Genomic DNA, 26,398 nt, shown 5'->3' with positions numbered 1-26,398 from the left:
CTAGCAACATAGGCGCACATGGATTTGCATTAGCACATGCATCAGACTTATTATTCACTCATGTTTCATAAGCTTGATTCTTAAGTTCAAACGACCAAAGTAATATAGCATCCAAAGTTTGATCTGACAATACCATTCCCTAAGATTCCATGACAAAATGTCGAACAAAGCTTCTCCAAGAGCTGCAAATTCATCTACCCTAATGTACTCTACCTGCCATTATTCAAACCAGAGACCGAAACATAATCCCCTTGAACATCTTATACTATAGGGTTTCGATCAGTAAACATACCTCAGAAAAATCAGTTCACATTAGATGGATGCTTTGTTTCTTTATCAGGCTGTATGTTGTTAGGAGTTTCTCTCGCACTACCGAGCATTGAGTCATACTCCTCGTCCTTTTGTGCATGCTTCTTGCGTAGAACCTTCTCAAACTCAATCGCATTTAATGGCTTTGCATTCTCTGCAGCGTGAGCCTGTGCGAGGTTTGAGTAGTTTGTTGCTGACTCGGCGAAAAAAGCAATTTCCTCATCAGTGAGCTTCCTGAGGAACCTTGCAGGGTTTCCTCCCCATACCTGATTCATTATAGACTAATGCGTTAGAACATTTTATATCTAGCAGCAAATATTGCTGTTAAAGGAAATAAATCGGTCATGATGAGGTACAAACACCCTACGGCATTCAAACGCTGGTGTATGAATAGAAGAACATTTACACTTTCATCAAATTGACTTTTGTTAGAACATCTGAAATGTGGATAAGATATATTGTATCTAGATAGAGAAGAAGATTTTCAGACTAGAAACTGAATTTTAATTTAACACCTAATCTACAATACTCTCAACAGTAGAGATGATTACCATTCAAAGCAAAGACAATAATAATATCAATAGTATATAGCCTATGGTGTCTAAATAGCAATTGAAGTATGTCAGCACCAATGGTTATGGGACTTCAGGTAATCAGAAAATTTTCCACAAATCCATACCTCTCCAGAAGGAATTCTGGTGTTTTGTCGGACAAGCGCACCAGCAGCAACCATCCCATGCTTTTCAACTACGACCCCGTCAAGCAGTGTCGCCCCCATCCCAATAAAGGTCTCATTCTCAACAGTACATCCATGTAAAACAGCACTATGACCTGTTACAGACCTAATTTAACACTATAGCCCAGATGCCTCTTGGACATGCATCAATATTAGACAATTACAAAATAAACAGTAAGAGATTCCCACTAACCAATGGTTACATTGTCTCCAATGATGGTTGGATGCACCTTCCCACTTAAGTTTGATTTTGCCACATGCAAAAGTGAGTTGTCCTGAATATTAGTTCCTGATCCAACACTAACGCTGTTTGCATCCCCTGCGCAGAAAGGAAGAGAGCAGGTTTAGACTGTATGTTAGTCCAGTTTTTCCTGGTAAAAAGTAATAACAGGCTTAACCAAACAGTACCAATGTTTTATCACATACCATCATTCTGTACAAAAAGGAAAACCTTATTCTATTACCATTAAACCCAAGGATGTGCATCACAAAAACAACAAATAAAGATCCAAACTAGCCTACAGATACTTGCACTAATGATTCAACTCATACTCGATATGAGGGGATATCATATACTCATAAGACTAACAGCAAGAATCATCAAGATATAATGTAATTATACTTAAGGCTCCTTCGGTAATGCTAAGATCCACATTGAGCAGTCTTAGACTTATTCATCACTAAACCATAAAAGAAGAGTAAAGAACATATATTTGTTTGCTACTTTCTACCGTGGTAGTTGACCAAACTTCAGTCACCACACAAGAAAACCCAAATCAGTCATAAAAACCAAACACCGAAGCTTAGTAGCTCGCTCACCTCGTAGTACGCATCCATACCAAATGGACGATCCTCTTCCAATCTGAACGTCCCCAATAACTGAAGCGCTTGGTGCCACAAAAGCTCCCTTATCCACAATCGGAGCCTTATCAAATACGTTCATCAGAGTCCGATGCCTTGACACTATAGAGAAAAGCCACGATCACAATATGAACAAATTATCAGAACCAGCAAAGACACATTCCTATAAGAGTCCATCAATTAATTAAATCCCATCTGCTTCTCAAATTCCAGAATCGCTACATATCAATTCCAGATCTCTAACCTAATTAGACGAGCTGAGTAACTCAATCGAAAACTCCTCAATCATAAGAATTCGAAATCGGAGAGTAAAATAGAGCTACGGTGAAGCTTACGTTGTTCGCGGAAGTAATTTTTGCCTTGAAGGCGACAACCGAGGCGATCGAGAGCCTGACCGGTCTCACGGATCCAAAAACCAACCGAGTAAAATGCTCTGCCTAGGGTTCCCATTGATCTTCAGTCTCTTCGCTTTCACAGGTAAGCGAAGAACTCTACACTGAAGGAAGAAGACGAAGATGGTCGAGCCTCGAAGAGTCGAAGGTGAACAAGACTGAAAGCGAAATGCAAAATGGAGAGATTCTGGAACGACGACGAACGAAACAAATTATTAGTGATAAATTACAGTTACGGTGGTTTATTCTGGTTCAAGCGAACCAAAATTAGAAAACTGAACCAAAATTAATAATTTCATAAGTTTACGCACGTCCACATCAAAATAATTAACTACTGTGCACCTAATTTCCGTTTTCTTCTATTGTTATGATGCGTCGTCATCTACTCGAATTACTTTTTCTTTTTCAATAATAGTACTCTAATCAGTTATGAGATGTGTTGTGGTGATATATATATATAGGGTATTGTTGCTAAAATTGAACGGTCCATAACCTGCCGACCAAAAACATATATGGCCCTATCAGTATGCAGTCGTTTCGAATCGTCTCTTCCAACGCACAACACGTGAAAAAAAGAAAGATAAATATCATCGGGTAAAAATGGCCCACTGATAGGTGGAGGTGTCACCACCTGTGGTGTTATAAGAAATCTCTTTAAAAGCTTTCATTCACTGATTAGCTCAACTATTCTCATCCGTCGGTAAATCAAAGATGGCTCTCGAAATATGCGTGAAAGCTGCTGTTGGTGCTCCTGATCACTTCGGCGACTGTAACTTTCTTCTCTCTCTCTCTGTTTTGATTTGTTTTTGTAAATTCTGGTGTTTTTTGAACATCGATCGTTTGGTATCAAAGTGTTTGTTTGTCGTTTTAGGTCCGTTCAGCCACAGGGCTATTCTTACCCTCGAGGAGAAGAATCTTGCTTACAAAATGCATCTCATTAACCTCTCCGACAAACCCCAGTGGTCAGTTTCTCTCACGACATATACAACCCTAGATCGCTCTTACTTGTTTCACTTGTTCCGTTAGCTGTCGGAAATTTCATAGTATAAATCTCTAGGTGTTGGTAGTCTCGTTGGGTGTTTTGATTTGGTGAATATATGATGAGCTATGTTAACCGGAAATTCGATTGGGTTTGGTTAGTTAAATTACGAGCTTAAGTGTTAACCGGAACTTGGCTCATATGAATATGATGATGATGCAGGTTCTTGGACATTAGTCCTCAAGGGAAAGTACCAGTGCTAAAGATCGACGACAAGTGGGTCGCTGATTCCGATGTCATCGCTGATCTCCTCGACGAGAAGTACCCTGATCCACCTCTCAAGACACCTCCTGCATTTGCCTCTGTTGGTTCCAAAATTTTTGGTACTTTTGGGACTTTCTTGAAGAGCAAAGACTCTAATGACCAATCTGAACAGGCCTTGCTTCATGAGCTTGAAGCTTTGGAGAACCATCTCAAGAGTCACGAGGGTCCTTTCATCGCCGGTGAAAGAGTCTCCGCGGTTGATCTGAGCTTAGCACCAAAGCTTTACCATCTCGAAGTCGCTCTTGGCCATTTCAAAAGCTGGTCTGTCCCCTCAAGCTTGCCCCATGTCCATAACTACATGAAGGCTCTGTTCTCTCTTGACTCCTTTGAGAAAACTAAGCCTGAGGAAAAGTATGTGATCTCTGGATGGGAACCCAAGGTCAACCCTTGAAACTACGAGACTATTGGTGTGATAAGGTGGTTCAATGTCTCTCTTGTGTCAGTCAAATAATAATGCACTTGGACCTTTTATGTTATGTATTGTATTAATGAAATAAGTTTCGTTTGAGATAAGATCTGAGAACATATAAATTTAAAGGACGAGTTTTTTCTTAGACAAACTGGTTAAGAAACTCATCGACGCTTGTGTACTTGACCTCGGGGTACAGCTCGGAGGCCTCAACTCCAGAAGAAGGGTCTATAGTGAAGGAGGTGAGATCGCCCTTAACAAGTACGGTGTGGATCAAACCCACCTCGAAATCCATTGGAGGCTGAGTCTCTGCAAATGCAAGTGACTCATTTAATACTTTGGACAGACCACTAAGGCACTAATATATATGAATACTGTTTGTTAAGGTTTAACTGATCACCTTGGATGTTTTTAAGGAGTTCTTCCTCTGAAACATAAGTCTTCTCGAGAGTCTTACCGATCTTTCTCTCCCACAAACCAACCATATCGTTCTGCGATACAATGTTCTTGGGCGGGTGAATGTACAGAATCTTGTTAAGTGTTCTCGGGTCATCAACAGCTTTCATTGTATAAGCAACAATGTCTTCTTCAGTGTTGACAATGGCTATACAACACAAATAAAATAATCACATATTAGTACCACAATTGCAATTTGCAAAAATAATTGATGATGGTAACGCTTAAAGCGACATCACTATACCTTTGACATTGCCAGTGTCGTAGATTGAAACTTTATCTCTAGGAGGGGTTCTGAGTCGTAAGTGGCATTGACCTAAACAACTAACGAAAAAACCAGTAAAGCAACCTGTGACCACATACGTATAAGGTATCTTTGCGGCTTCTATGGCACGCCTTAACTGAGCTTTAGTGATGAATTCTGATAGTGTTGGCTCGATGGCCACCGTACGGTCTACGTCGTTGCCAAATTCTGACGGCAAGAATCTCTGGATGACAAAAGATTAGTTCCAAATCTATTAATTGAAATATCTTCATGAGCCTTAAAAGAAAAGGATGTGATATATACAAAAAAAAAAGGACCTTAACATTTCCAAGTTCTTTGATGGCTTCAATAATATTGATTTGATCTAGAATTTGAGGCCGACCAACAGCTGATATCACGACATCGACGAGTTTAATCGCCTTCACTAAGCTTTCTTTATCAGTTAGACTTCCCTGTCATCATTATTAGCATTCCAATCGGCAAAGACTCAGAAAGAAATGCAGAGCAATGATCTCTTTATGACATGATTTATGTAACGGCTTATATATATCATTTTGACACTGATGATTGCAAACTACGTTAGGACAAATTTCAAAAGGATATGTATCTAGAATTATTATTTTCCTAGAATCTATTTAAATATTTATCTAAATATTATGTTTTGGAATCAATGATAATATACATAATTCAGAGTCTGCAAAATATCTCAAAATATCCAAAATATCCAACTCTGCAAAATATCTCAATTCTCCCAAACTGTACCATCTTCCACTATCCAAGTTGTAATAAAAGTTGGAAAATTCGCTTATAGCCATAAATACAAAGTTTTGAATTCTCGAATTTGTCATGATTTAAATGATATTTCCATTGACATTTTTTTTAAAAAAGAATACTAATCCTAAATGATCTAGACACTCGCGGGAGAAGAGAGAAGTCACGTACGTAGAGTATGGTGACGCCAAGATCTCTGAAGCTCTCGACGAGTTTAGCCTTGACTGGATCGGAGAGAGACGCTTCTCTAACCATAGCGAAGGTGGCGTGGCCGGACTTTGCGCTTCCTTCGACGATGAACTTTCCGATGTTACCTGTCGCCCCAATCACCAGAATCTTGCTCGTCATGTCTTCTCTACTATTTTTCTTCGTGTTTTTTGGGTTTCAGAGAATAGAACAGAGAATAAACCGACTCATATTTGTCGTGTTTATATATATTTTTTGTTCGGTGGAGCCAACGACCGTGGGTGGGGTAAGTTCAAGTTATCCAAGTACCCTTGGCTAATTCACTTTGACTTTTGCAACGTCGAAGTGCGTCAGCTATTGCATTCGCTTTCTAGGAAAACAAAAATATGTATGGGATTTTAAGTTTGTTTTGTAAATTTTCAAATTTGATCCCAACTTCATCTCTTTTCAGTGACCATATTGAATGTTTATGTTTCAGGTAAAACCGTAAAAACATAGCACAAAATGAAAATTACATAGACTGACTATATCAAAATGCAATGACAAAATATCGAGTTATTGAATTTTAATTAGGATATTGAGAAATCATTCGTCAAATTTTCAATATTTGTTTACCTCTTTCCACTATATAAACGGACCAAGTAAACTAACACTAAAACAACTAAGGAAGCGAGATCTGTAAGGTAAAAAAATGTTTATTTCTTGTAAAACACAAATCCATATCTCAGATTACAGCCCCACTCAACAAACCAAAGAAAACATATACATAGCACATGTAAAATAAAACACATCTCTGATTAAAACCTTATACTATTTGTTACACTTTTCTATTCACATACAACATGACATTAAGTAAACCACTATTCATATATATGTGTATTTTGGCAAGTCACAAATTCACACATATATTGGACTAGCCGGGGGTGCTTAATTAGCGTCACTGTTATCCAGCGATTTTGGCGATGTGAGCCACCTGGAACTGCGGTACGTATTTGTTTGGTCGACCCTCTTCCTCCCTCGGCTCATTCAAGAACGCCAAGTTGCTTCTTCTCCACCTGACCAACACATCAATTTATCAATCTTTAAAAGATTGCGAGTTTGATTATAAACCGTATATACATATCAAAACTTCATATTAATTACCATCCACTTTTCTTGCTCTGGTTCTCAAAAAGATCTTCGGCTACTTTTTTCTCCTCTTGTGATTTTCTTTGTGCAACTTCCTGCGAACAATTTCAGAGCCTTTTTAGATCATTTTACTATAATTTCTTCGTAATAAAAAATTAAATCGAAATTCGATTATCCTAAAGTCTAAATACCAGTGATACATATAAATAAATATTGTCTCTTTTTTTTTTGTTTGGGAGTTAAGAAAAATGAAAAGTTTGGTAACTTAACCTGAGTTACCAACTTGGAAACGGCTTGAACATGTTCTCCTTCATTCTTCTTCTTTGCTTTCCAAAAAGTGTCGATCTCTTCTCTTGTTAGTGACTTGCACCTTCTCACTATGTTTATTTCGAAATAATAATTCATCATTTAGTTACTATTATATAATCAAAACATACGATATAATAATACATGCATGCTTATCAATCCTAAAATATATATACGTATGCTGATATTAATTACCTGAATTAGGATCCCTAACTGGAGAGTCCCATCCTGACATTAAAGAACCCATTTGCTCTTAAATCTTTTCCAATTGTCCTGTTAAATTTTCTGATCAGTAAACACTAAACACTAAGGTCTGTGGTATCATGTCTCAACATACTTCTAGATATATATAGTAGTGGCTCCATGCAAAAGTATGCAACTTATCTAGATAATTCATAGTTCTTATCCCAAAAGGAATTAAATTCGTTGTTTATTTATTATATTTACTTCGCTATTCGGTCCAAGTTCGTATAATTTAAAAGAAGAAAACATCACAATTTTTTTTTGGCTTTGGAAACCTCCGGTAATAGCCCACTGATTTTAGTAGTGGATTTGATTAAATTGATATATGGAGATAATATTATTTTAACATGGTTCCACGTTATTCCAACCTTATCTTGTCTCGTATGATTATTATTTATTGACGAATAGTAAGGTAAATTAAGTAACTAATCTTTAGATTTGGATCCCAATTTCTTTCGTTGAAGTGGAGGTTAATTAGTCCCTCTTAAAAATAAGCAATTATAGAAAGATACAAAAATAAAGCATAACAAAAGATGGTGCCGAAGTTTTGTACTTTTGTCTTTTGGGATCGAGATATTAATCTCTATTTACATCAACTAGTCGGACATAGCTGACACGTGGGCGATGCGTGGCAGGCACATCACAATTCACAGACATATTTACATTATCTCCTTAAATATCTTGAAGTTATATATCCACTTGATGTCCTAATGTGTTATCGCTGTTTACAAAGTTGACTTAAGACGTCAAAAAGAAATGAAGAAACAAATCTAGCTAATCAAAGCAATCAAATTCATTTAGTCATTACTCAAGTGTCCGCTTTGTTTGGTTTTGCGTAATTGGATGCGAGTTCAAAACCACTATGCTCGCCGACAAACCAAACCACTACAATTTTCGTCAGTAGACAAAATCGCCTAAACCGGCTACAATGTAAACCGGTGCAACATTGCCTAAACCACAGTCGGCTTCACAATTGTTACCTCAGATTTTATCAGGCATATAAAACTATGGAAACCCTGAAAGTTAGAGAAATAAAAAAAGAAAGTTGATTTCAGAAAGAAGCTCCTCTTGTTGGAGCACTTGTTGGAAATGGCAATAGGAAAACTCTCACAGCTAAAAAGCAAGCTAGTAAAGATTTCCAAAATTCTAAGGAACAAGATTATTACAGAACACAGCCACAGTTTAATAATCATTGGATGAAACACGAACTCACAACATTGAACTCAGAATGATGAATAAGTTTCCAAAAAGATCACTTCACTTTAAAAGAGACATTTTATCGTCTCATTCTACCATATCCAGACCCAAAAGCTCGAGGTGTTCCAAGCATATCCATCTTCAATGACTCGGAAGGCAAAAACTTTCGAGCTTCCATATGCTTATACATTCTTCTTGCATCTTTCTCAAACCCTCCTTTTTTCAACGCAGTTATAACCTTTTCAAACTCGTTAGGCCCCATCTGATCTTTCTTAGCTTCCAAAACCCCAAGAGCTTGAAGAGTCTTCTTCTCATTCCTGACTGTAGCGTACATATAGCACAAGCTCACCTGGAGCTCAAATGGTGGAGCTTCTCCTAGCTGAGAGATCTTTACCAGAAGCTGCTCAGCTTCCTCAATTAGCCCGAGATTAGCCATCCAATCGACAAGAACAGTGTATGTGATCACCCCAATTTCAATCCCATCTTTCTCAAGCTGCAACAAAAGTCTCAGTGCCTTATCCAATGAGTTCTCTCCCTTGTATGCTTGGACCACATTTGCAATGCACTTATCATCGGGTTTGTGCCCATGCCTTCTCATTTCATCAAACTTGTTTTTCGCTTTGTCTGCCTGTCCTGCTTTCCCATATGCTTCCACAAGTAAACTCCATGCTTCCAAAGGGAGTGAATCTAGATCTGCATGCATTGAAGAAGAAATCGTTGCAGCTCCATTGGCGTCTCCCACTTCTGCAAAAGCTCGAAGCAGAGCCATGTAAACTTCTTCTGAAGGTTTCATATCCTTTGCTACCATGTCTTTCATCAACCTATCACCTAGTTTAGGCTTGCCAGCGTTCACATAGCCCATGATCATGGATGTGTAAATCTTCTCGTCTGGCCGTAACCCATAGCTCTTCAAGTTTTCAAATGCCTCAGTTGCACGCTCAAGGTTTCCTGATTTGCTGTACATATGAACCAATGCAGTGGCGGTTAAAATGTCAGGAAAGATCCCATTTTGAGACATTTTCTTAAGAATTCTCTCAACATCTTCATTGTGGTTCTCTTTAGCATGGATGTGGATGAGTTTTGAGTAGTCCGAGATACTTGCCTTGAACGATTTCTCATCCAGGACAAGTTCTGCCACCTGATGAAACACCAAGACCAGCACCAATTGATTAAAACACAACATGATCACGCCTCCTTGATTGCTCATCTTCCAAAGGTATATGCTAGATATATGTATACAAGTATCACCATCTAGATATGTAACACAACCTAGACTACCAAATTTAACAACAAGAAGAATCCTATTAAAAGAACTAAAAGAAATCAAAGGACTTCAACTCAAGCCGTAAACAAAGTGATTACTTTGATATCAGTCAAAACCCAACACTAAAGGAGTAAGCCATTTCCCGAAACACTAATGCATCAAAATTTCAGGTCATTTCAAGAATACAAAACTAAAAAGTCTAACCTTCAAGTATGCGTTGGTGTTTCCTTCACGCAATTGATTAAGTAAAGCAATCCAATCCACACGGTTAGGCTCCAATAACTCAACCCATTCAGAAAGCAATCCTGAAGGATCATCTCCCTCCTGCAAAGACTCGAGCTTCTCCATAACCAATTTACACTTGCCAGTTACAGGTTTAGGCTCTTTCCAATCAGCCTCTTCCTCAGCTTCATGGATTTTATCAGCAACTTTACCCCATTTCGGATCAGATAACTCAAGCCCATAAATCTTGTACTTGAACTTCCCCTTACGTTTAGGAAGTGAGATACTCCGAGGCTCAACTTCATCAGATGCAAAAGACCCTTCTTCTTCTTCTTCTACCCCATCCACTGTTTCAGATTCCCTAATCGAATTATCCAAATCACGTTGCTGTTCCAAACTCTCATAAAACTCAGCGTCTTCCATCTTCTCTCTTGCCCATTTGAATCTAAGCTCTCTAAGCAAATCCCCACGAATACCAATCTCTCCAGCAAACCTACACATCTCCATAACTTCAGGAGACTGAACGTATTGCTTCATCTTCTCCTTCTTCCTCTCTTTCTCCATATCTTTCAACACTGTGTTACTAACTTCCCATATAGTAGCCCACAGATCATCGCTGAACTCAGATGACGGCGAAGGTGGAGCTGATCCAACTTTATTGAATCCACCTCTTTCGATCTCTTCCACAACTTTCTCAACGATGAGGAGAAGCATACCATCAACCATCTTCTTGTCACAATCTGGGTAAGCTTCAGAGACTTTCCCACGCATTATCCAAACGAATCGAGAGAGGAACTCGTTCGTCGTCCCATCTTCGTCTTCATCTACCTCCTGGTCGTTTGAGTCGTCGATGGCTGCACTTGACTCGCTGAGTCGTGACTCGCGAGTAAAGTGGAAATATCGATTGAAATCTGAAATGGGTCTAGGGATTTCGGCATTTTTGAGTGGGGTTTGATCTTCGTAGCTTCTCAGGTGACGATCAGAGTGAGAAATTGACGATGTAATGGCGGAGAAGTTTCTGCTTAAAGTTTGGGTTTTTGAAGATAATAGTGAAATGCGATGGATCGCTTGCCGAGAAGCAAGGAAAGATTTCATCTTTTTTCTCCGAGGGTTTAACCAGGGATGAAGGTAGATCGATAAATCTGGGCAAAACCCTAACAGTAGCTAAAAAATTGAGTGAAGAGATCACAGCAATGGTGGTGGTACTCGAATTAGGGTTGCCTTTGCCGTTTCTCTCTTCGTTAATTCGTATTTAGCAAAAAGAACCCTCAATTTTATGAATAGTACTCTAAATAAACCATACATCTAAATTCTCTGTTTTGACCCTATAGGCTTATTTCTAATCGGAGGAAATTCTTTATTTTGTGATTTAGTGAGAAATTTTTGATTTTTACATTTAACACAAATTATTATGATTTTTTTTTTTCAAATTATTATGATTACGTAAAGGTTAACTCGTCAGGATAAGTTTTTGACGTAAAAACTAGTCATCACAACCCTACCAAAAAAAAAAAAAAAACTAGTCATCACAAAATTTTATACATTAGTGACCGAAACTATATCTCATAGCTAACAAAAATTTATACCGAGTAGAAGTATGGTGTGGGATCATTCACAATGGATCATACAATACGAGTACAACACTCATCGTACGTGACGTGGAGGTGGAGCTTGCTTAGCTACCACCAAACTATATCTTTTTTTTGGTGATAGAGTAGCATGATCCCCTTTTAATTTAGACTGGAAAACATTATATGAGATATTGACATGTGATAAAACTTGTATAGCTGATATGTGGTAAACGTATGTTTGCTGTCCCATGGCCGCACGGTCTAAATAAAAGGTGCTATATTAAGCTATGAGACTACATTTTATAATTAATCTCCAAATTTTTATATATTTTTAAAAATCAATTGTAATAAATCTAACTTTTGTTAAATAAATATAAAGAAAGAAACATATAACTTGTTATAAACTTATATCACTTAACGAAAAAATCATTTTCATAAAACAGAAAAGGATATTAAAAGATACAAGTATGACTGTATGAGTAAAGAATCAATGCAGAGATAGGGATATTGGAATTTTATCCCAAAAGAAGACGATAATATCTCTTATGGTATTATTCTTTTTTCAGCAAATTTTAAGTGGCTCTTATCAAAATGGTTGTCGTCCAAATTTGCTTTCCACCATGTCCATCACACGAGATAAGTTGTTAGAATCAAAACAAAAGTTCCCAAGAGTATCGATCCATATATCTCCTTTCAAAGTATATATATATTATTAATAATTATTGTGTATACATAATCGATTTATAGCAAAATGAATTAAAAGTTATTCAATCTTCAAAAGACAATTACATCAAACGATTATGTTTGTCTTTTCACATCAAAAGATGATTATGTACAACCCATATGGTTGAATAACCATTTCTTACGTGAATAAACTATTATCATTCACCGTATCAGCACATTTGTTCGACTTACATACATTATAAGCTAAGGTGAATCTGATTCATTGGAGTATAAAATACGGGATCTTGTTTGTCCACTCTTTTTTTTTTCTCTGTATTCTAGTGTTTAACTTTTTCTTTTAAGAGTTTAGTGGTTCCTTATGTGATTGACTATGCTTATAAATTTTTTTTTTTTTTAAAGACGATTCCTTTATATGTCACACACTATAATTACTAAAAGGTCTGGATTTTCGTTCAGGATATTCCAATTATCATAACAAAGTAAAAAGATTTGAATCACAACGTATTTTTACGTAACATATTTATGTTATATACAACTGGCTAGCGTGTTAAATTTTAAATTATAATTTGAAAAAAAAAACAAAGAAAACGTGAATAATTTAATAAAACTAGTTTTTCAGTGTTTTACAACTATTATACAAATGTCGTGAAATTCAGTTGTTTCGGTAACTATTATTCAGTTTCTACTATACAATGTATATACCATTTAAACCAATTTTTTTTTGTTAAAAGGTTTATACCATTTAAACCAATTACAGAACAAATCATTGTAAAAGGGTTGCTAATAATAGTAATAAAGTTCATAGAACACATATGCACGTTAATTAATGGTTGACTTCTCGACACTATTCTCTCAAAAACCATATGGACCCAAAAAAATGTAGACCCATAAAAACATTATAATTCTTTATTTTGGTATATAACCTAAAAAAAAAAGGATAAATACTACAACTTGCGGAATCTCTCAACTCTCTTTTCCTCCATATAAGGAGCCTATTTTGGCATTCGTAACTTAGCAACGATCCCTTTTCTTTCTCTTCTACCGTTTATATTCTCATATATTTTTTTCCCGAAAGAAAATGGCCTCAAGTTCTATGAGCTCGAGTTCATCTTGGACGTCAAAGCAAAACAAGATGTTCGAGAGGGCTTTAGCCGTTTACGATAAAGACACTCCCGACCGTTGGCAAAACGTCGCTAAAGCTGTTGGAAGTAAATCTGCAGAGGAAGTCAAACGTCACTACGACATCCTCGTTGAAGATCTAATGAACATCGAACAAGACTTAGTACCTTTGCCTAAATACAAAACAACCGTCGATGCTGGAAGTAAATCAAGAAGAGGCATCAATGATTTTGATTTGAGGTAAAAAAAAAACTTTTTTGTCCTACCAAATCTTCTAGAACCTGTGGTCGTACTAGCAATGGCTAAGACCAAATTTTTTGATTTTTCATTAGTTTTTTTTGTGATTTAATAGAAAACATCCGTAGTGAAAATCGTTTCAATATCTGAGAAGAGTTGGACTAATATGAATTAGTTATTTTGGTAGTAGTATATACGTTAATATTAGTGATGAATGTTAGACTATACTATATAATAAAATTAATAATGTATATATGTATAATAATAAGAAACATGCAACCACACGCACCATCCCTTCTATTTCCGGCATTCTCATTAAAAGGAAAGTAGTCACATGAAATCTAATCCTGTTTGTGCATCATCACATGCTCATTGTCCTCAACTTTGAATCATATACGAATAAAATTAAATTAGATATATATGTATGAATAAGATGTTATATATAGTGTATATATCTAATTTAATTTTATTCGTATATGATTATAGATATAACCGTATATAGAGATATGCAAAAGTGATTCTAACTTTTCACTGGTCGGTGATGAACAAAAGTGTTATCTTAGATCAGCAACAGAAAAACTGGAAGTCGGAAAGACTTAGTTAATAACTTCATCTGTTTTTTTTTGGGACAGGTTAATGAAGAATATGAGAATCCAGTGAAAAAACTCTGTTACGTCGATGTGAAGATTGCAATGTAAAGATTTAACGGAATATGTTTCTTATTTGCTTACTGATGAGTGTATCGTTCCCTTTCCATTGTGCTTCTTATTTATATAATTTCACATCTTACATCTATCATGTAGCTATTGTGGTTTTCTCTATTTATATATAATTCGATTATTAAATCCTTGTTGCGAAATTTGCTTTTGTTCTATTGATGGTTTTAGTTAATAGTAATATAAACGTAGCTTACATGAATTGAAGAGGCAATATGTACAGTTCCACTTCCACCTAGTAATCTAGATGGTTCCCATTTACGTAATCTTAGTTTCTGAAACTGTGAAGAACTATATATGTGTTATTGCTATTTGAAGCATCTAAAGTGACCAACCATGGTTGAATTCGTAGTGGAAAAATTCGAACTCTAATTTTCCAGTCCTATATATAGTAAATCCTGTAATAATTATTGAACCGATATGAGTTAGTTACCATGTAGCGTATATCTTAATATAAACTTAATTATACATATATATATATATATACTACTAAAATATCACATGTAAATAAATAAAGTACATTTATAAATTTTATAAGAAACCGATATTACCACTATATACATGCATGATACATGGACCCATGTGGAAGCAAATGCTCAAGCTACGCTCCACAGCAAAAACTTTCCTATCTTGCAGCTTAGGTGATGGTAAAACCTGCTCCTTCTGGTATGATAACTGGACTCCTTTTGGGGACCTCATCACCTTCCTAGGAGCCGGCGAACATCAAAGAATTGGTCTCCCTTTAGACTCCACCGTGGCACAAGCTCATTCGGAGGATGGATGGAACATCAGGGGAGCTCGAACTCATAATACAGAGCTCCTCCTAACCCATCTCACTGAAATAACCATCTCTGAAAACGTCAAAGACGTTTATCTATGGGCTAAACCGAATGGGGACCCCCAAGATCGTTTTGGCTTCTCTGATACTTGGAACTTATGCAGAACAACAGCTCATCAGGTGCCTTGGCATAAGCAAGTTTGGTTCACAGGTTCTATCCCCAAGCATTCTTTCATCATGTGGCTTTGTTGCTTAGATCGAATGCCTACTCTATCTAGACTTTAAAACTGGGGACTGGTTGAAGATGACACCTGCCATCTTTGCGAAATCTACTTTGAAAATAGGGACCATCTTTTCCTGAGGTGTCCTTATAGTTTTGACTTGTGGAGATGGTGTCTCGCTAGGCTACAAATACCCTTCATGGGTTTCAATACGTGGGAGCGTTTTCTCTTATGGCTAAAGACCCCTTCTATTGAAGAGAAGATGAATCCCCTCAAGCTCATTGCAGCTCAAGCGGTGGTGTACTCAATTTGGCATGAAAGAAACGCTCGCATATTTACTGGTATTCGCACTCCGGTTGAAGGTCTTTTCACCCAGCTCGACCGTCGTATTCGGCTCACCTGCTCTGCAAGACATTCCAACCCGAAGCTTCAAGACATGCTTCTGCTGTGGTTTCGAACCTCCCTACTCTCGCCACCACCTCTGTAACTCTTCTCCTCTTTCTTTTATTTGTTCTAGTACCGGGTTTGTTCACCCCGGAATTATACCTGTCGCTGCAGGCACCTATTATTCTATGTAACTGATAACCTACTAAGATTATAATACCAGAAATTTTAAGAAAAAAAAAAAAAATGATACATGGACCCAATAAAATGAATATGGAAATAACCACAAAACTGATGATGCTTAATTTGGAACTCGCATGAAAACAAAAGCCATCTCACGTCAAACTATTTTCAGCGTAACCGGCACTAACGGTGGATCGTTACACTGGTAAATAGAACCATATTAAGTTACATTTTCAATATCCTTCGCATATAAATATAGAACTTTCAAATTAGACAAAAAAAAAACACGATAAACACGTAAAAGTAAATTTTCTTTACAGCTTAAACCATTTTATTACCCACTAGTTTTAATAAAACAAACAAAAAGAAGAAGAAAGAATAGTTTGTCGGAGATAGGATGGCGAGAATATCGATGGTTGTGGCTGTGGTGTTGTCGGTGATGCTACTTGTCTCGATAAACTCGGTGGAAATCTTGGCCGAGGAACAGCCGACGGTTGGGCAGAGAGTAGACTCCGCCGTGACGGGTGTCAACAACGCATTCAATGAACACGGCGGTCCACAGGCCGTTGACTCCGTATCCTCGACCATCAAATCTGTTTACGGATGGTTCGGTGATAAAGCCAAGTAAGTCTACGATTCTATTTGATTTTGTTCCATTATTGATGTCTAATAGTTTCCATAATCACTTCTTGATATATATATATATATATATATATATATTCTTTTTTCTTTAGGGAATGGGGAATCCACTCCTAAAAGGAGGAATAAGCAAAGTTTTATCTTAATTTGCGGTGCGCTTTATATACCAAAAAGAGTTGAAGATCGGACCATTGAAAAAAAGAAAAGAAAAAAGAATCGACTTGTGTAACTAGTTTTATTTATTTAATCTTCGATATGCATATATGTAACCCTATGTCTTCAATCAAAATGCATGAGCTCGATTATTATCCCTCTAATCAAACCGAACGTATAAATCATTTTCTCAAGCAATATATATGATCATGCATCAATGTTATTTCATAAAGATGGATCCATTAACATACGTTTACGTTGCTGGGCCTATATCTATATTCGATAAATAGACTCTCTATATATCATTGTTTTAAAATTCGGCCTATACAAAACGGTGATGGAGCATATCCAATATTTTTTAGAAATTTGAATTGTTATTTTAAAAATCTCCACCTAACCCCGATTACACCCCGTATAATTAATCCCCATTTGACCATAAATTATTTAATTATGTCTATCTAATTTGATTATAACCTATCTAATCCGATTACTTCTAACTTAATTTTTTGTACGCTGATTATTTTTAGAACTAAATATAAATAATTTTTTGTTACTTAAACATTTAAATTAAGAGTTTGTGATGTTTTACAATAACGAATGTACAAACTTTGTATGATATCATAAAATTTTATATTAAAATTATGTTCTTATGTGTTTACCATAATTTTAAAGACAATTCTATATTTTTTTATATTTTATTTGATGTTTTTTCTTTTAATATAAATAGAATTATACATATATTTATGTTATGAATGATTATTAGTTTTTAGATGGTTTTTGGCTTTTATATTTTAGATTTTGGATTTTGGCTTATGATTTTTTGGTTTTTAGAGTTTGTTATTCATTTTAAAATTAATAAATAAAAACTATAAAAGTAAAAAAGAAAAAACATATTCACGTTAAAAGAAATTTTTTTCACAAAAGCCATAATTTATGGTTTTTGGTTTCTCTTTGAAATTGCAAGAAACAACTCAAAAACTAGTTTTCCTAAATTTAAGGGAATCTATTTTATAAAAATCTTGAATGGTAAAAAATAGATTTTTAAAGAATCCAAAATCTAAAAACTACCTAAAAACTAAAAACATTCAAGACCTTAGTAATACATATTTTTATTTTATTATTAATTTAATAAAATAACTCTAAAATTAATTTCCGATTAATCTTTATATAATTTTCGATTTTTTTCGTTAGGTGTTAGGTACACTCCAACTGTTCGACTATCATTTCAGCGATTTCTAAAACAAGGATTTGAAAATTAGATGATTTGTGCGTTTAATGCTGTCTAACTCCCTTCCTAACACAATCATTTTTTTTTGTTTTTAACAAAGATCAACAACCTCCACAGTTGTCGTTCGCCCATCCGCCTTTCACCATAAGCAACTAAGCAAGTAATTGCGATGGGCCAATTGTTAAAAACAATCAGACAAAAAAACCCAGCCCATAATGTTTATACAAAAGAAAGAGGTCTAGAAAAAAAAAATGATTGTGTGTTGGTGGATGCACCGAAAAGCTCAGCCGGTAATTATATGCACCACTGAATCTCATGGCTCAGATGCAGCCACGTAAATATCCAATAAAAACATCACACTTGTCGAAATCTGAAGGTGGTAGAACCGACCTAGCAATCTTAAACTCTGCGCCCCTTCCGCTTCCCAGTTCTGAGGTTTGGCGGTCCCAAATCTCGGCTTCGCACGCACACCTTAAACTCCGCACGTGCCAAGTTTGCTGACTTGGTAAAACAAAGCGAGACGTGGCGTTCGTATATACATGGGCTTTACTTAAGCAACCAATTGTAGACGATGAGCTGGCGTTACACGTGTCACTCTCTCACCCTTCTGTGGGCTCCCTCTCTCTCTTTTCTCTTTTCTCTCTCTCACTCTACACAACTAGTCCTGTGGGAAGTTACAGTTCCTCCTCTCTCTCTCTTTTTTTTTTTTGTTCTTCTGGTTACGTTTTTTTTTTGAGTCTGCAAAAAAAATCTTTTCGGTTTGATTTTTTTGTTTGTGGAAATGGAGTTGGAGCCTATATCGAGCTGTTGCTCGTCGTCGTCTTCGTCTGGGGAAGAGACTGCGGCGGCGGATATGACGGAGATGGAAGCGGCGGAAGCATTGGCGGATTTGGCGCAGCTTGCGATAATGCGAGAGCAGGTTTTCGAACAAGCTTCGAGCTGGGGGAGTAAAGGGAAACGAGTTAGGAAGCGTGCCAAGACTGAGTCTCCTCCTTCTGACTCGCTGTTGAAACCGCCTGACTCCGAAACGTTACCCACTCCGGATCTCGCTGAGGTACCCCCGTCTCTTCGCTTTCACCTCTCTCTCTCTTTCTTCGTCTGTTTTGTTTATTCAATTTGGAATCTCTCATTCGTACTACTGATTCTGTATATAGAGAAGTGTGTTTTAGATCCAATCAAAATTAATTTCGAATTGTTAGATTACTACACTGATTTAGGTGGATTAACGTCATGATGCAATTTTAGTTATGTCATGATTTAGAAGATTTTGAATAGCTCTTTTACTAATTTAGGCTATTGATAAGACAATCTCATGATGATTGGTTTTAAATGGAAGTAGTTGTTAAAAGCTATATATCTATAACAGGAACGATTAGTGAAAGAGGAAGAAGATGAAGAAGAAGAAGAAGTTCAACCAATAACTAAAGAACTAACTAAAGCTCCGGTTAAAAGTGAAATGAATGGTGAAACACCTAAACCAAATCTTGTTTCGACCATAAGGTGTAGTAGATCCAATGGCTGTGGCCGATCAAGGCAGAATTTGAGTGAGGTATGCCACATATGGTTATAAGCAGTTATAAACTTTTTCTCTTCTTTTTGTGTGACTAGAAGTATGTTGAGAACTTACGTGCTACTACTACTATCTAGGCTGAAAGAGAAGAACGTAGAATCCGAAGAATTTTAGCCAACAGAGAATCCGCGAGGCAGACAATTCGGCGAAGACAGGTATTCTTAACGTCCACTGTCGGTTGAGCTTAATTTAATGATGTTGCCTATGGTTTAGTTCTATCACAAGTTTCTCAATCGTCTAGTTCCATATCGGGAAAGTTAGTTGCATAATGTTGTTTGAGTATATCTTCCTTATATATGTAGGCAATGTGCGAGGAGTTGAGTAAAAAAGCAGCTGATCTGACATATGAGAATGAGAATCTGAGGAGGGTGAGTAAACCATTCGATTTACATTTTCCCCTGAGGGATAGGTTAACCTAAGAGAGGTTATTATAGCTAATGATATTTCTGCTCGCAGGAAAAGGATTGGGCCTTAAAGGAGTTTCAGTCTTTGGAGACGATGAACAAGCATTTAAAGGAACAGGTTACACAATTGATCAAACACCCCATGACAGTATCAGGAGCACTATTGCTAACACTTCCATATCTGATTTTGCCATCTGTTTTTATAGGTAGCAAAGTCAGTAAAACCTGACACGAAAGAACCTGAAGAACCACCCAAGCCATCACAAGTTGAGATGTCTACATCATCGACTCCGATTTACTTCTACAACCAGAATCCATATCAGCTTTTCTGCTGGCCGCATGTTACTCAGTCAACAAATCCAGTGATACCACCACTCGAATTTGCAACCTCGGGAGGAGCTTCTGCTAAAACTATGACCCCACAGGAGCATGAAAATCCTGCAGATGATAATGGGCAAAAGACTCATTTTTATGTCGTACCCTGTCCTTGGTTTCTCCCTCCTCCTGACAGCAACGGTGTTTCCTTCGGGATTCAAGATACGCAAAGAGGTACCTTTTCAAACGGGCACCATATTGATGATTCTTCTGCAAGACCGTTAGAGGTCACAAAAACTCCGTGGCCCCATCTTCCAACTAGAATCAAAGAAGAAGACTCTGGTTCACCCGAAACCAGACCTTTATATGATCTCAACGAATCTGCAACTGAAGTCCTCTCAGAAGGAGGAGAGGGTTTTCCTGTAACGCAACAAGCTTTTAGTTTAAAGCATGAAGATATTTCTGAGACAACTAACGGGGTTACGCCGATGCCGCCTGGTCATCATGTTTTGATTTCTCTACCGGGGAAAAACCAAGGATCTTTGGCTGCAGCGGAAGCAAGAAAGAGACGAAAAGAACTCACAAGGCTCAAGAACCTCCATGGCCGTCAATGTCGGATGCAAGTTGGATAACTTGCACATTCATCATCTTACAAGTTGAAACACTAAAGGGTACTTACTTCATGATCCCTTTCTTTTTGTCCGGTGCATTTTCGCATTGTTTCGGCTTTCTTAATGAAACACCAAAGTCAAGAGTCATACTCATCCAACAAACAAAAGTTGGAATATTGTTATACTCATCCAAGATTAGTGTTTGGAAGTCTTTGTTTTGCTTTTACAAGGTAATAGGAAATGTTGTACCATTGTAAGATTTAGGGTTATTTGGCACGAAAGTAAAAGTGCCTTTTTGTAAGATCATCCGGAATCTGTTTGCTCCTCACTTGAAGTTCTGGTTCCGGTTTTGATCAGTTGTAGAACATATTTACAGGGTTTGTTCCCTTTTTTGACCACAATCAAAAAGTTCTTGAATTAAATCAGTTTCGACCATTCTTTATACAACAGTTAACTTAAGATGGTTAAGATGGTAAAGTTTCTACTGTTACATGGGGACTATAGTGTTATCTCTGAGGTCTCCAATTTGAGGTTGGGGCAATCTCTTGACACCGAACAATCCCGGCTGCTCCACCATAACACAGCCATCTCTCACTTCCTTTATTCATGTTCCACCTCACGCGATGCATCGCCACCATTTTAGGTGGGAACCCTTCGGCTTTTGTTCCACTGCTACCGTTTCTTGCTTCTTCTTTTCTTCTTCCTCCTCCTTCATTGCCATCTTCATTAACACATACCAATGCTCTGCTGTTCTCGTCATCTTCACCTATCTTGTTCTTTCCTTTATTAGCCTTTGATTTTGGTGCTTTGTTGTTTGTTCCTTCAAATTCGGGATCTAAATCTGGATCCTCTTCCTGTGCAAATGCTGCAAAAATCAAGTAAACCAAGATAAGGACTAACGCACTCGGGAGACTGTTGTGACAGTCTATCGTAGAGTTTCAGCTGACCTAGAGGCTGAGCATCTGAAACATTAGATGAGTATCGATTAGGAGATTCGTTCAAGAGACTTCGAAGGCATCTCTGTTTTTCACCAGTCTCACCAACCGGTTTCTTCAAAATGATTGGGATGTCTGGAATTGGACTATGCACTATAAAGGTGGAATTTTTCATTGTTAATTGCCCACAGAGAAAGTGTGGAGTCCGATTTCTTGTGTCTTTTTCCACTGCTTTGGTCGTAAGCTGCAAGTAAATCCCAACAAAGCAAAAGGAAATCTTTAAGAAATTGACACTTTACCATCTTGAAGAGATGATAGTAATAGTGCAGTTTATAACTGACCTGGAAATGGAAAACGGACCCATCTGCCGTGCAATAAGCTGCTATGCCTGAGAAGTTTATACTGTTAATTCTCGAGCTGGTGTAAATTCTGACTTTATTTGAATCCAAAGACAAGCCCATAAAGAACCATTACCTGTTAGCCTTGATACTTGAATACTCCAGATGGGAAAAGTTGAACAGTTATAAACGCTTAACCCTTGTTGTTTGGTGTTAGGATAAGGCTTTCCGGTAGCAGGAACATCATACGCAATCTTCACCAAGCTTAGGATTCTTAACATTCCGTCGTCAAAGGACAATAGAACGCATCTACAGATATTTGAAACCTCAAGTTTAATCAGGACTTCAAACAATCGATCTAAAGACTGTATAATCACTGGGGATAGAGCTATGATTGATACCTTGGATCTTGTAACCAATCGAGGCTGTATATAAACCTTGGTACAGGGTGCAAATCCCATAAAGGACGGAACGGATCACTGCAGAGAAACAGGAAGCAAGCAATGAGCAATGGCACAAAATGCCAAATAAACATTAAACAGGACAGTCTTGTGTATCAATTGCATCAGACTCAAAAGTTTTTAAGAGAAATGTTGTTTTAGTGAAGTGTACCGTAAGTCCCAAAACTTCAAACCTCCATGTCCAGCAGTAGCTACTATGTTTGCACTTTCCTGATCACTGGAAGGTTTTCAGAAATTACTTTGATTAATAAGTGAATGCTCTCACGGTACATTTTGTAGCAGTAGTTTTATTTTATGGGTGTGATTTCTCTTCACTGACCTTTCACCAGGAGCCCATGCAACTGCCCTAATAGGAGCTGTATCTGCGCTGAAGAAAAGTAAAGGTCTTGTATCTGCACAGAGAAAATTTGAAAAGTAAATGCGAGATCAACAGTAGAAATCACCCTCTCTAGCCACAATGTGAAAAGAAACTATCAGGTAATACCTTCTGAAGATGATGTTACAGAAAATTTCCAGAGAACAATCTGATGCATAATAACCAAAAAAAAAAAAAGGGTCAACGCAATTTAGCACTGCCGTTCTTCTTTCTAAATACATTTACACATGTGCAAAAATAAAGGAGAAGAATATGATGGAGACAGTGAAGATAGTGAAATAATACTACTTACCGTGCCATCGTGGCAACCAGCCAGTAAGAAATCAGGGTTCCCTAAAGTCGACCATTCAAGTGTCAGAGGAATACTGTGCAAAAATAAATGAGCGCCATATCAGGAGAAACCCAATAGAGACAGATAGTGAACGTGTTAAAAGGACTGCTTTGTTTTCTATTCCATGAAACAAGCAAAAACTGGCTACATGGAAGAAATCTACTGACCTCTGCATGTCACCACATTTCAAGTTTGAACATTTGAAAACGGGAGCCAGTTTCACAAAACGAGGATCAGTTGCAGCTTTCTTTGAAGATAAATATACAGCTGATGTTGTCCGAGGCATTGGAACATCCCACCTACATAAGGTCATTCATTATTTTGCATAGTATCATAGAAAGGTTCTATATGTTTTACAGACCAAATTTGCATAAAATATATCAATGCAGTTGAAAACAAAGGCGAGGTGGCATACAGTGATAGAAATCAAAGCATAAGGGAAAAATTGTGCAAGGCACATAATGCATCACGATGAAAAGAAGAGAAGAAGTAGTTTGCTTACACTTCCAGAGATCCATTTCCCAGCAAGACAGCTAAGTATCCCATCCTATGCTTATTAAGAGAATCATCGGCATATGAGGGACGCCATTTCATATCCCAAGCAACTTTTCCATTGTGGGCCAGGCATAAGACAACCCTTGGAAGAGCAACGTCTTCAGAAATACCTGAGGACGGTTCGTCTGGTACATTTCCAACAGCTTCATTATTTTCAAATAGCATGGGTTTGCAACTTTCTTCAGTAACTTTGGTTTTTTGTCTCTTTCTCCGTACGGGAAGCTTGATATTTGCATTTTCCGAAGACATCACTTGTGCTGGACTTTCATTATTGACCTTAGTTTCTGTTACTGGAGTTTCTCGTAGGAACCGAAGAGGAGTTGCGGGAACAACTGAATCTTCTGGATACCGAACAGACAGAGCCTCAACGTAGAGAACGTCATCATCAAGCTCAGCAGGTAACTCGGGAGTAGTCTTCTTTCTAGGTCTTCCACTTGGTTTCTTAGGCTCTGTTGTCTTTGTTGTCTCTATTGGATGCTTTCTGGGTCTGCCTCTCGGCTTCTTAGGTTCTGTTGTCTTTGTTGTCTCTATTGGATGCTTTCTGGGTCTGCCTCTCGGCTTCTTAGGTTCTGTTGTTTCAGAAGTTTCACTAGATGGTTTTTTCCGAGTCTTTCCTGTCGATTTTTTACTCTTCTCTGAAAAAAGGGAGCTATCTTTCTTGCAAGTGGCATTTATAATGCACCATATCTGAATAATTCCTCGACCTGTAAGAGGAATCCCAATCTTGTGACTGTATGAGTCAGGCGGATGAGTAGCCACCGCTAGAAACTGCAACAGTAAAGTTGATAACAGTGAAAACCTGAAATTCCCATTTCTACGGGGTATTTGAAACAGAAAATATGGCCTAATCACCTCACATTTTGCCTGAGCATCTGGATTTCCATGAATTCTGGGACACCACTCCAGTGCCCAAACAGAGCCTCCAACATGCATCACAAAATCCTTGCTGCAAAGGTGAATAATAACCCATCACAAAAACGGTCGTGACTAGCACAGCTCTTGTTGATGATTAAAAAAGGACAAGAGCAGAGATATATACACAAACATGCACTGTCAATATGCTGTCTACTCATTGACCAACCTAGTCCTGGTTCGTACCAGCTTAATTCAATCACCAAACTTTATATGTGACTTCTTGAATTTGAACATAAAAATTAGCAGTCAATTTCATTCATCTAAAAGGGAAACCTTTGTTCATCTCCCATTGTCAAGATTAATTGTATGAGTTTGCTATCTCCGAGTGAGGTATTAACTCTTGCTAGCTAGCAGAACCCGTTGAACAATTATAGTGATCATTGCTCATACAAATTTTGAATTATTACCTGATTTCACCAGATGATGATGATGATTCATCCTCATGTATATTAACCTGCACCAGATATGAAAACTGATTCAAAAATGCAATGTCGTAGAAGCAATTTAAGAAGTAAATGGAAGGTAAGAACAAAGGGTGAAACTAATCTTCTAGCGTAAAGATATTAACACACACCTTTGGAACTCGTGCCGAAGAAAATTGAGGCAAAGTTTGACTACTTGTACCCTTTGATTCATGGGTTTTTCCAACCTCGTTGTGGAATGCAAAACTTTTTGGTTCGTAATTAAAATGCCTCCATTCCCTACAAAAAGGTTTAGCAAGCAAGAATTAGATTCGTTGGTGTTTAAATCGACTAGTAGAATACTCATTCTACCACATTAAGAAACACTTCATATGAACCATGTAATTCACAATGATCATGAAACAATTTACTTTGTCAGATCTTAACTACTTAAGCATAGGATATATATAGTACAGTAAACTACATTAACAAAAGAACTTAACGCACCTCAAGAATGTAACTGATGATGACAGAGTGTTGATATCAATCTCATCAATATCAGCACTATCTTCACCACAGAGATCAGTGATGGAGTCCACTGCCTTCAAATGATTCTCAACAGAATAATCAAACAGCGATACACTACATTCTTCTTCACCACACCTTGGACGCTCTTCTTCATCCATTGATCTGTTGTTGGCTTTTTTTTTGCTTGCTCACACTTCGTTCCTGGGAATTCACCAATTAGTACAGAAGCAACAACCAATCAGTTTTTGATGAAACTCTACTATGTCCAAAGCGAGAATTCAATTGTTTCATTCCACATTCAAGATGTTCAATTATTCAATTGTTTGAATAAAACCAGAAACAGGTAGCAAACGTTCGCCGGAGCTAGGGTTTACGAGCTTAGCAATAGTAAAGTTGCATACAAAGAATCAGGAATCAGGAATTTTTAGATTTTTGGGAAAAAAAAAAAAAAGTCAAACAGGAAAAGCAAAAAAGAAGAGATCTGGAAAAGAAGAACAGAGGAAGACGAGGAACAGAAATTACCGGCGACAGGAACGACGGTTGCGGCGAAGGCACGTACAAAACTCTTTGGATACGTTTTCCTCTAGTCCAGGGATCGACTCGTACCTACTGAAATTTTAGACTTTTAGTTAATTACATATTTTTATAACAATTTAGATATTGGGCCGTTGTAATGGGCCTATACATATTCCTGTAA

General features: G+C 37.3%; 10 protein-coding genes across 14 annotated transcripts; 5 read left to right on the top strand and 5 right to left on the bottom strand.

Moving 5' to 3' along the window:
* Window positions 1-23: 23 nt before the first annotated feature.
* On the bottom strand, window positions 24-2,729 carry LOC104756302 (gamma carbonic anhydrase 1, mitochondrial). 3 transcript variants are annotated; one of them, XM_010478877.3, is made up of 7 exons: window positions 2,610-2,727; window positions 2,242-2,485; window positions 1,865-2,008; window positions 1,239-1,364; window positions 989-1,140; window positions 293-575; window positions 24-213 (listed from the first exon to the last, which is right to left on the bottom strand). In XM_010478877.3, the coding sequence occupies exons 2-6, from the start codon at window positions 2,354-2,356 to the stop codon at window positions 303-305; spliced, it is 810 nt and encodes a 269-aa protein (XP_010477179.2). In that variant the 5' UTR covers window positions 2,357-2,485; window positions 2,610-2,727; the 3' UTR covers window positions 24-213; window positions 293-302. The 3 variants fall into 3 exon arrangements, with proteins under 3 accessions (XP_010477179.2, XP_087351906.1, XP_087351907.1); XM_087495780.1 differs by having other exon boundaries at window positions 24-575; window positions 2,610-2,729; XM_087495781.1 differs by lacking the exon at window positions 2,610-2,727 and having other exon boundaries at window positions 2,242-2,556.
* On the top strand, window positions 2,695-4,114 carry LOC104756300 (glutathione S-transferase DHAR1, mitochondrial). Its single transcript, XM_010478873.2, has 3 exons — window positions 2,695-3,067; window positions 3,170-3,260; window positions 3,500-4,114. The coding sequence occupies exons 1-3, from the start codon at window positions 3,010-3,012 to the stop codon at window positions 3,990-3,992; spliced, it is 642 nt and encodes a 213-aa protein (XP_010477175.1). The 5' UTR covers window positions 2,695-3,009; the 3' UTR covers window positions 3,993-4,114.
* Window positions 4,068-6,139, bottom strand: LOC104756301 (isoflavone reductase homolog P3). 2 transcript variants are annotated; one of them, XM_010478874.3, is made up of 5 exons: window positions 5,674-6,139; window positions 5,049-5,183; window positions 4,711-4,954; window positions 4,411-4,614; window positions 4,068-4,319 (listed from the first exon to the last, which is right to left on the bottom strand). In XM_010478874.3, exons 1-5 carry the CDS (start codon window positions 5,848-5,850, stop codon window positions 4,153-4,155), a joined length of 927 nt encoding a protein of 308 aa, XP_010477176.1. In that variant the 5' UTR covers window positions 5,851-6,139; the 3' UTR covers window positions 4,068-4,152. The 2 variants fall into 2 exon arrangements, with proteins under 2 accessions (XP_010477176.1, XP_010477177.1); XM_010478875.3 differs by having other exon boundaries at window positions 5,055-5,183.
* A 228-nt stretch (window positions 6,140-6,367) lies between these two features.
* On the bottom strand, window positions 6,368-7,531 carry LOC104756299 (uncharacterized). The gene is made up of 4 exons (XM_010478872.2): window positions 7,318-7,531; window positions 7,087-7,193; window positions 6,832-6,911; window positions 6,368-6,743 (listed from the first exon to the last, which is right to left on the bottom strand). Exons 1-4 carry the CDS (start codon window positions 7,367-7,369, stop codon window positions 6,632-6,634), a joined length of 351 nt encoding a protein of 116 aa, XP_010477174.1. The 5' UTR covers window positions 7,370-7,531; the 3' UTR covers window positions 6,368-6,631.
* Window positions 7,532-8,461: 930 nt separating this feature from the next.
* LOC104756297 (small ribosomal subunit protein mS77 (rPPR2)) lies at window positions 8,462-11,422 on the bottom strand. Its single transcript, XM_010478868.3, has 2 exons — window positions 10,031-11,422; window positions 8,462-9,700 (listed from the first exon to the last, which is right to left on the bottom strand). Exons 1-2 carry the CDS (start codon window positions 11,141-11,143, stop codon window positions 8,642-8,644), a joined length of 2,172 nt encoding a protein of 723 aa, XP_010477170.2. The 5' UTR covers window positions 11,144-11,422; the 3' UTR covers window positions 8,462-8,641.
* Window positions 11,423-13,304: 1,882 nt separating this feature from the next.
* Window positions 13,305-14,504, top strand: LOC104756296 (protein RADIALIS-like 5). The gene is made up of 2 exons (XM_010478867.3): window positions 13,305-13,662; window positions 14,292-14,504. Exons 1-2 carry the CDS (start codon window positions 13,382-13,384, stop codon window positions 14,317-14,319), a joined length of 309 nt encoding a protein of 102 aa, XP_010477169.1. The 5' UTR covers window positions 13,305-13,381; the 3' UTR covers window positions 14,320-14,504.
* Window positions 14,505-14,955: 451 nt separating this feature from the next.
* LOC147923415 (uncharacterized) lies at window positions 14,956-15,861 on the top strand. Its single transcript, XM_087496428.1, has 2 exons — window positions 14,956-15,364; window positions 15,458-15,861. Exons 1-2 carry the CDS (start codon window positions 14,956-14,958, stop codon window positions 15,859-15,861), a joined length of 813 nt encoding a protein of 270 aa, XP_087352554.1.
* A 348-nt stretch (window positions 15,862-16,209) lies between these two features.
* LOC109130167 (uncharacterized) lies at window positions 16,210-16,897 on the top strand. Its single transcript, XM_019239361.2, has 2 exons — window positions 16,210-16,565; window positions 16,676-16,897. Exons 1-2 carry the CDS (start codon window positions 16,339-16,341, stop codon window positions 16,695-16,697), a joined length of 249 nt encoding a protein of 82 aa, XP_019094906.1. The 5' UTR covers window positions 16,210-16,338; the 3' UTR covers window positions 16,698-16,897.
* Window positions 16,898-18,393: 1,496 nt separating this feature from the next.
* LOC104756295 (uncharacterized) lies at window positions 18,394-21,283 on the top strand. The gene is made up of 6 exons (XM_010478866.2): window positions 18,394-19,015; window positions 19,328-19,510; window positions 19,609-19,686; window positions 19,834-19,899; window positions 19,988-20,053; window positions 20,142-21,283. Exons 1-6 carry the CDS (start codon window positions 18,743-18,745, stop codon window positions 20,880-20,882), a joined length of 1,407 nt encoding a protein of 468 aa, XP_010477168.1. The 5' UTR covers window positions 18,394-18,742; the 3' UTR covers window positions 20,883-21,283.
* On the bottom strand, window positions 21,093-26,358 carry LOC104756293 (uncharacterized). 2 transcript variants are annotated; one of them, XM_010478864.3, is made up of 16 exons: window positions 26,224-26,358; window positions 25,681-25,902; window positions 25,347-25,473; window positions 25,180-25,226; window positions 24,710-24,803; window positions 23,805-24,625; window positions 23,470-23,601; window positions 23,264-23,336; window positions 23,080-23,119; window positions 22,915-22,987; window positions 22,747-22,812; window positions 22,536-22,613; window positions 22,271-22,443; window positions 22,138-22,184; window positions 21,809-22,040; window positions 21,093-21,726 (listed from the first exon to the last, which is right to left on the bottom strand). In XM_010478864.3, exons 2-16 carry the CDS (start codon window positions 25,857-25,859, stop codon window positions 21,368-21,370), a joined length of 2,541 nt encoding a protein of 846 aa, XP_010477166.1. In that variant the 5' UTR covers window positions 25,860-25,902; window positions 26,224-26,358; the 3' UTR covers window positions 21,093-21,367. The 2 variants fall into 2 exon arrangements, with proteins under 2 accessions (XP_010477166.1, XP_010477167.1); XM_010478865.3 differs by having other exon boundaries at window positions 24,715-24,803; window positions 26,224-26,351.
* Between the last annotated feature and the right edge of the window lie 40 nt (window positions 26,359-26,398).

This window comes from Camelina sativa, chromosome 17 (assembly GCF_030686135.1).
Source record: "Camelina sativa cultivar CO46 ecotype springtype chromosome 17, ASM3068613v1".
NCBI lineage: Eukaryota > Viridiplantae > Streptophyta > Magnoliopsida > Brassicales > Brassicaceae > Camelina > Camelina sativa.
Note: the sequence above shows the minus strand (reverse complement) of the source record. Positions and strands in the feature narration are given on the sequence as shown.

What these genes read in the sequence shown, in the direction of transcription:
- LOC104756301 (XM_010478874.3), bottom strand. Translation starts at nt 5,850, where the DNA reads ATGACGAGCAAGATTCTGGTGATTGGGGCGACAGGTAACATCGGAAAG. An exon ending in CGACACTGGCAATGTCAAAG is followed by an intron (nt 4,615 to 4,710) that starts GTATAGTGATGT and finishes TGTGTTGTATAG; the next exon opens with CCATTGTCAACACTGAAGAA. An exon ending in ACTCCTTAAAAACATCCAAG is followed by an intron (nt 4,320 to 4,410) that starts GTGATCAGTTAA and finishes TTGCATTTGCAG; the next exon opens with AGACTCAGCCTCCAATGGAT.
- LOC104756297 (XM_010478868.3), bottom strand. Translation starts at nt 11,143, where the DNA reads ATGAAATCTTTCCTTGCTTCTCGGCAAGCGATCCATCGCATTTCACTA. An exon ending in ACACCAACGCATACTTGAAG is followed by an intron (nt 9,701 to 10,030) that starts GTTAGACTTTTT and finishes GTGTTTCATCAG; the next exon opens with GTGGCAGAACTTGTCCTGGA.
- LOC104756295 (XM_010478866.2), top strand. Translation starts at nt 18,743, where the DNA reads ATGGAGTTGGAGCCTATATCGAGCTGTTGCTCGTCGTCGTCTTCGTCT. An exon ending in AGAATGAGAATCTGAGGAGG is followed by an intron (nt 19,900 to 19,987) that starts GTGAGTAAACCA and finishes TTCTGCTCGCAG; the next exon opens with GAAAAGGATTGGGCCTTAAA. An exon ending in ACAAGCATTTAAAGGAACAG is followed by an intron (nt 20,054 to 20,141) that starts GTTACACAATTG and finishes CTGTTTTTATAG; the next exon opens with GTAGCAAAGTCAGTAAAACC.
- LOC104756300 (XM_010478873.2), top strand. Translation starts at nt 3,010, where the DNA reads ATGGCTCTCGAAATATGCGTGAAAGCTGCTGTTGGTGCTCCTGATCAC. An exon ending in TCCTGATCACTTCGGCGACT is followed by an intron (nt 3,068 to 3,169) that starts GTAACTTTCTTC and finishes TTGTCGTTTTAG; the next exon opens with GTCCGTTCAGCCACAGGGCT. An exon ending in CTCTCCGACAAACCCCAGTG is followed by an intron (nt 3,261 to 3,499) that starts GTCAGTTTCTCT and finishes ATGATGATGCAG; the next exon opens with GTTCTTGGACATTAGTCCTC.
- LOC104756299 (XM_010478872.2), bottom strand. Translation starts at nt 7,369, where the DNA reads ATGGGTTCTTTAATGTCAGGATGGGACTCTCCAGTTAGGGATCCTAAT. An exon ending in AGTTAGGGATCCTAATTCAG is followed by an intron (nt 7,194 to 7,317) that starts GTAATTAATATC and finishes AAATAAACATAG; the next exon opens with TGAGAAGGTGCAAGTCACTA. An exon ending in CAGAGCAAGAAAAGTGGATG is followed by an intron (nt 6,744 to 6,831) that starts GTAATTAATATG and finishes TGTGTTGGTCAG; the next exon opens with GTGGAGAAGAAGCAACTTGG.
- LOC104756296 (XM_010478867.3), top strand. Translation starts at nt 13,382, where the DNA reads ATGGCCTCAAGTTCTATGAGCTCGAGTTCATCTTGGACGTCAAAGCAA. An exon ending in ATCAATGATTTTGATTTGAG is followed by an intron (nt 13,663 to 14,291) that starts GTAAAAAAAAAA and finishes TTTTTGGGACAG; the next exon opens with GTTAATGAAGAATATGAGAA.
- LOC109130167 (XM_019239361.2), top strand. Translation starts at nt 16,339, where the DNA reads ATGGCGAGAATATCGATGGTTGTGGCTGTGGTGTTGTCGGTGATGCTA. An exon ending in TGGTTCGGTGATAAAGCCAA is followed by an intron (nt 16,566 to 16,675) that starts GTAAGTCTACGA and finishes TTTTTTCTTTAG; the next exon opens with GGAATGGGGAATCCACTCCT.
- LOC147923415 (XM_087496428.1), top strand. Translation starts at nt 14,956, where the DNA reads ATGTGGAAGCAAATGCTCAAGCTACGCTCCACAGCAAAAACTTTCCTA. An exon ending in TAAGCAAGTTTGGTTCACAG is followed by an intron (nt 15,365 to 15,457) that starts GTTCTATCCCCA and finishes GACTGGTTGAAG; the next exon opens with ATGACACCTGCCATCTTTGC.
- LOC104756293 (XM_010478864.3), bottom strand. Translation starts at nt 25,859, where the DNA reads ATGGATGAAGAAGAGCGTCCAAGGTGTGGTGAAGAAGAATGTAGTGTA. An exon ending in AAATGTGGTGACATGCAGAG is followed by an intron (nt 23,337 to 23,469) that starts GTCAGTAGATTT and finishes ATTTTTGCACAG; the next exon opens with TATTCCTCTGACACTTGAAT. An exon ending in GGTCCGTTTTCCATTTCCAG is followed by an intron (nt 22,041 to 22,137) that starts GTCAGTTATAAA and finishes ATTTACTTGCAG; the next exon opens with CTTACGACCAAAGCAGTGGA.
- LOC104756302 (XM_087495780.1), bottom strand. Translation starts at nt 2,356, where the DNA reads ATGGGAACCCTAGGCAGAGCATTTTACTCGGTTGGTTTTTGGATCCGT. An exon ending in AAATTACTTCCGCGAACAAC is followed by an intron (nt 2,009 to 2,241) that starts GTAAGCTTCACC and finishes TTTTCTCTATAG; the next exon opens with TGTCAAGGCATCGGACTCTG. An exon ending in CCAGAATTCCTTCTGGAGAG is followed by an intron (nt 576 to 988) that starts GTATGGATTTGT and finishes ATAATGAATCAG; the next exon opens with GTATGGGGAGGAAACCCTGC.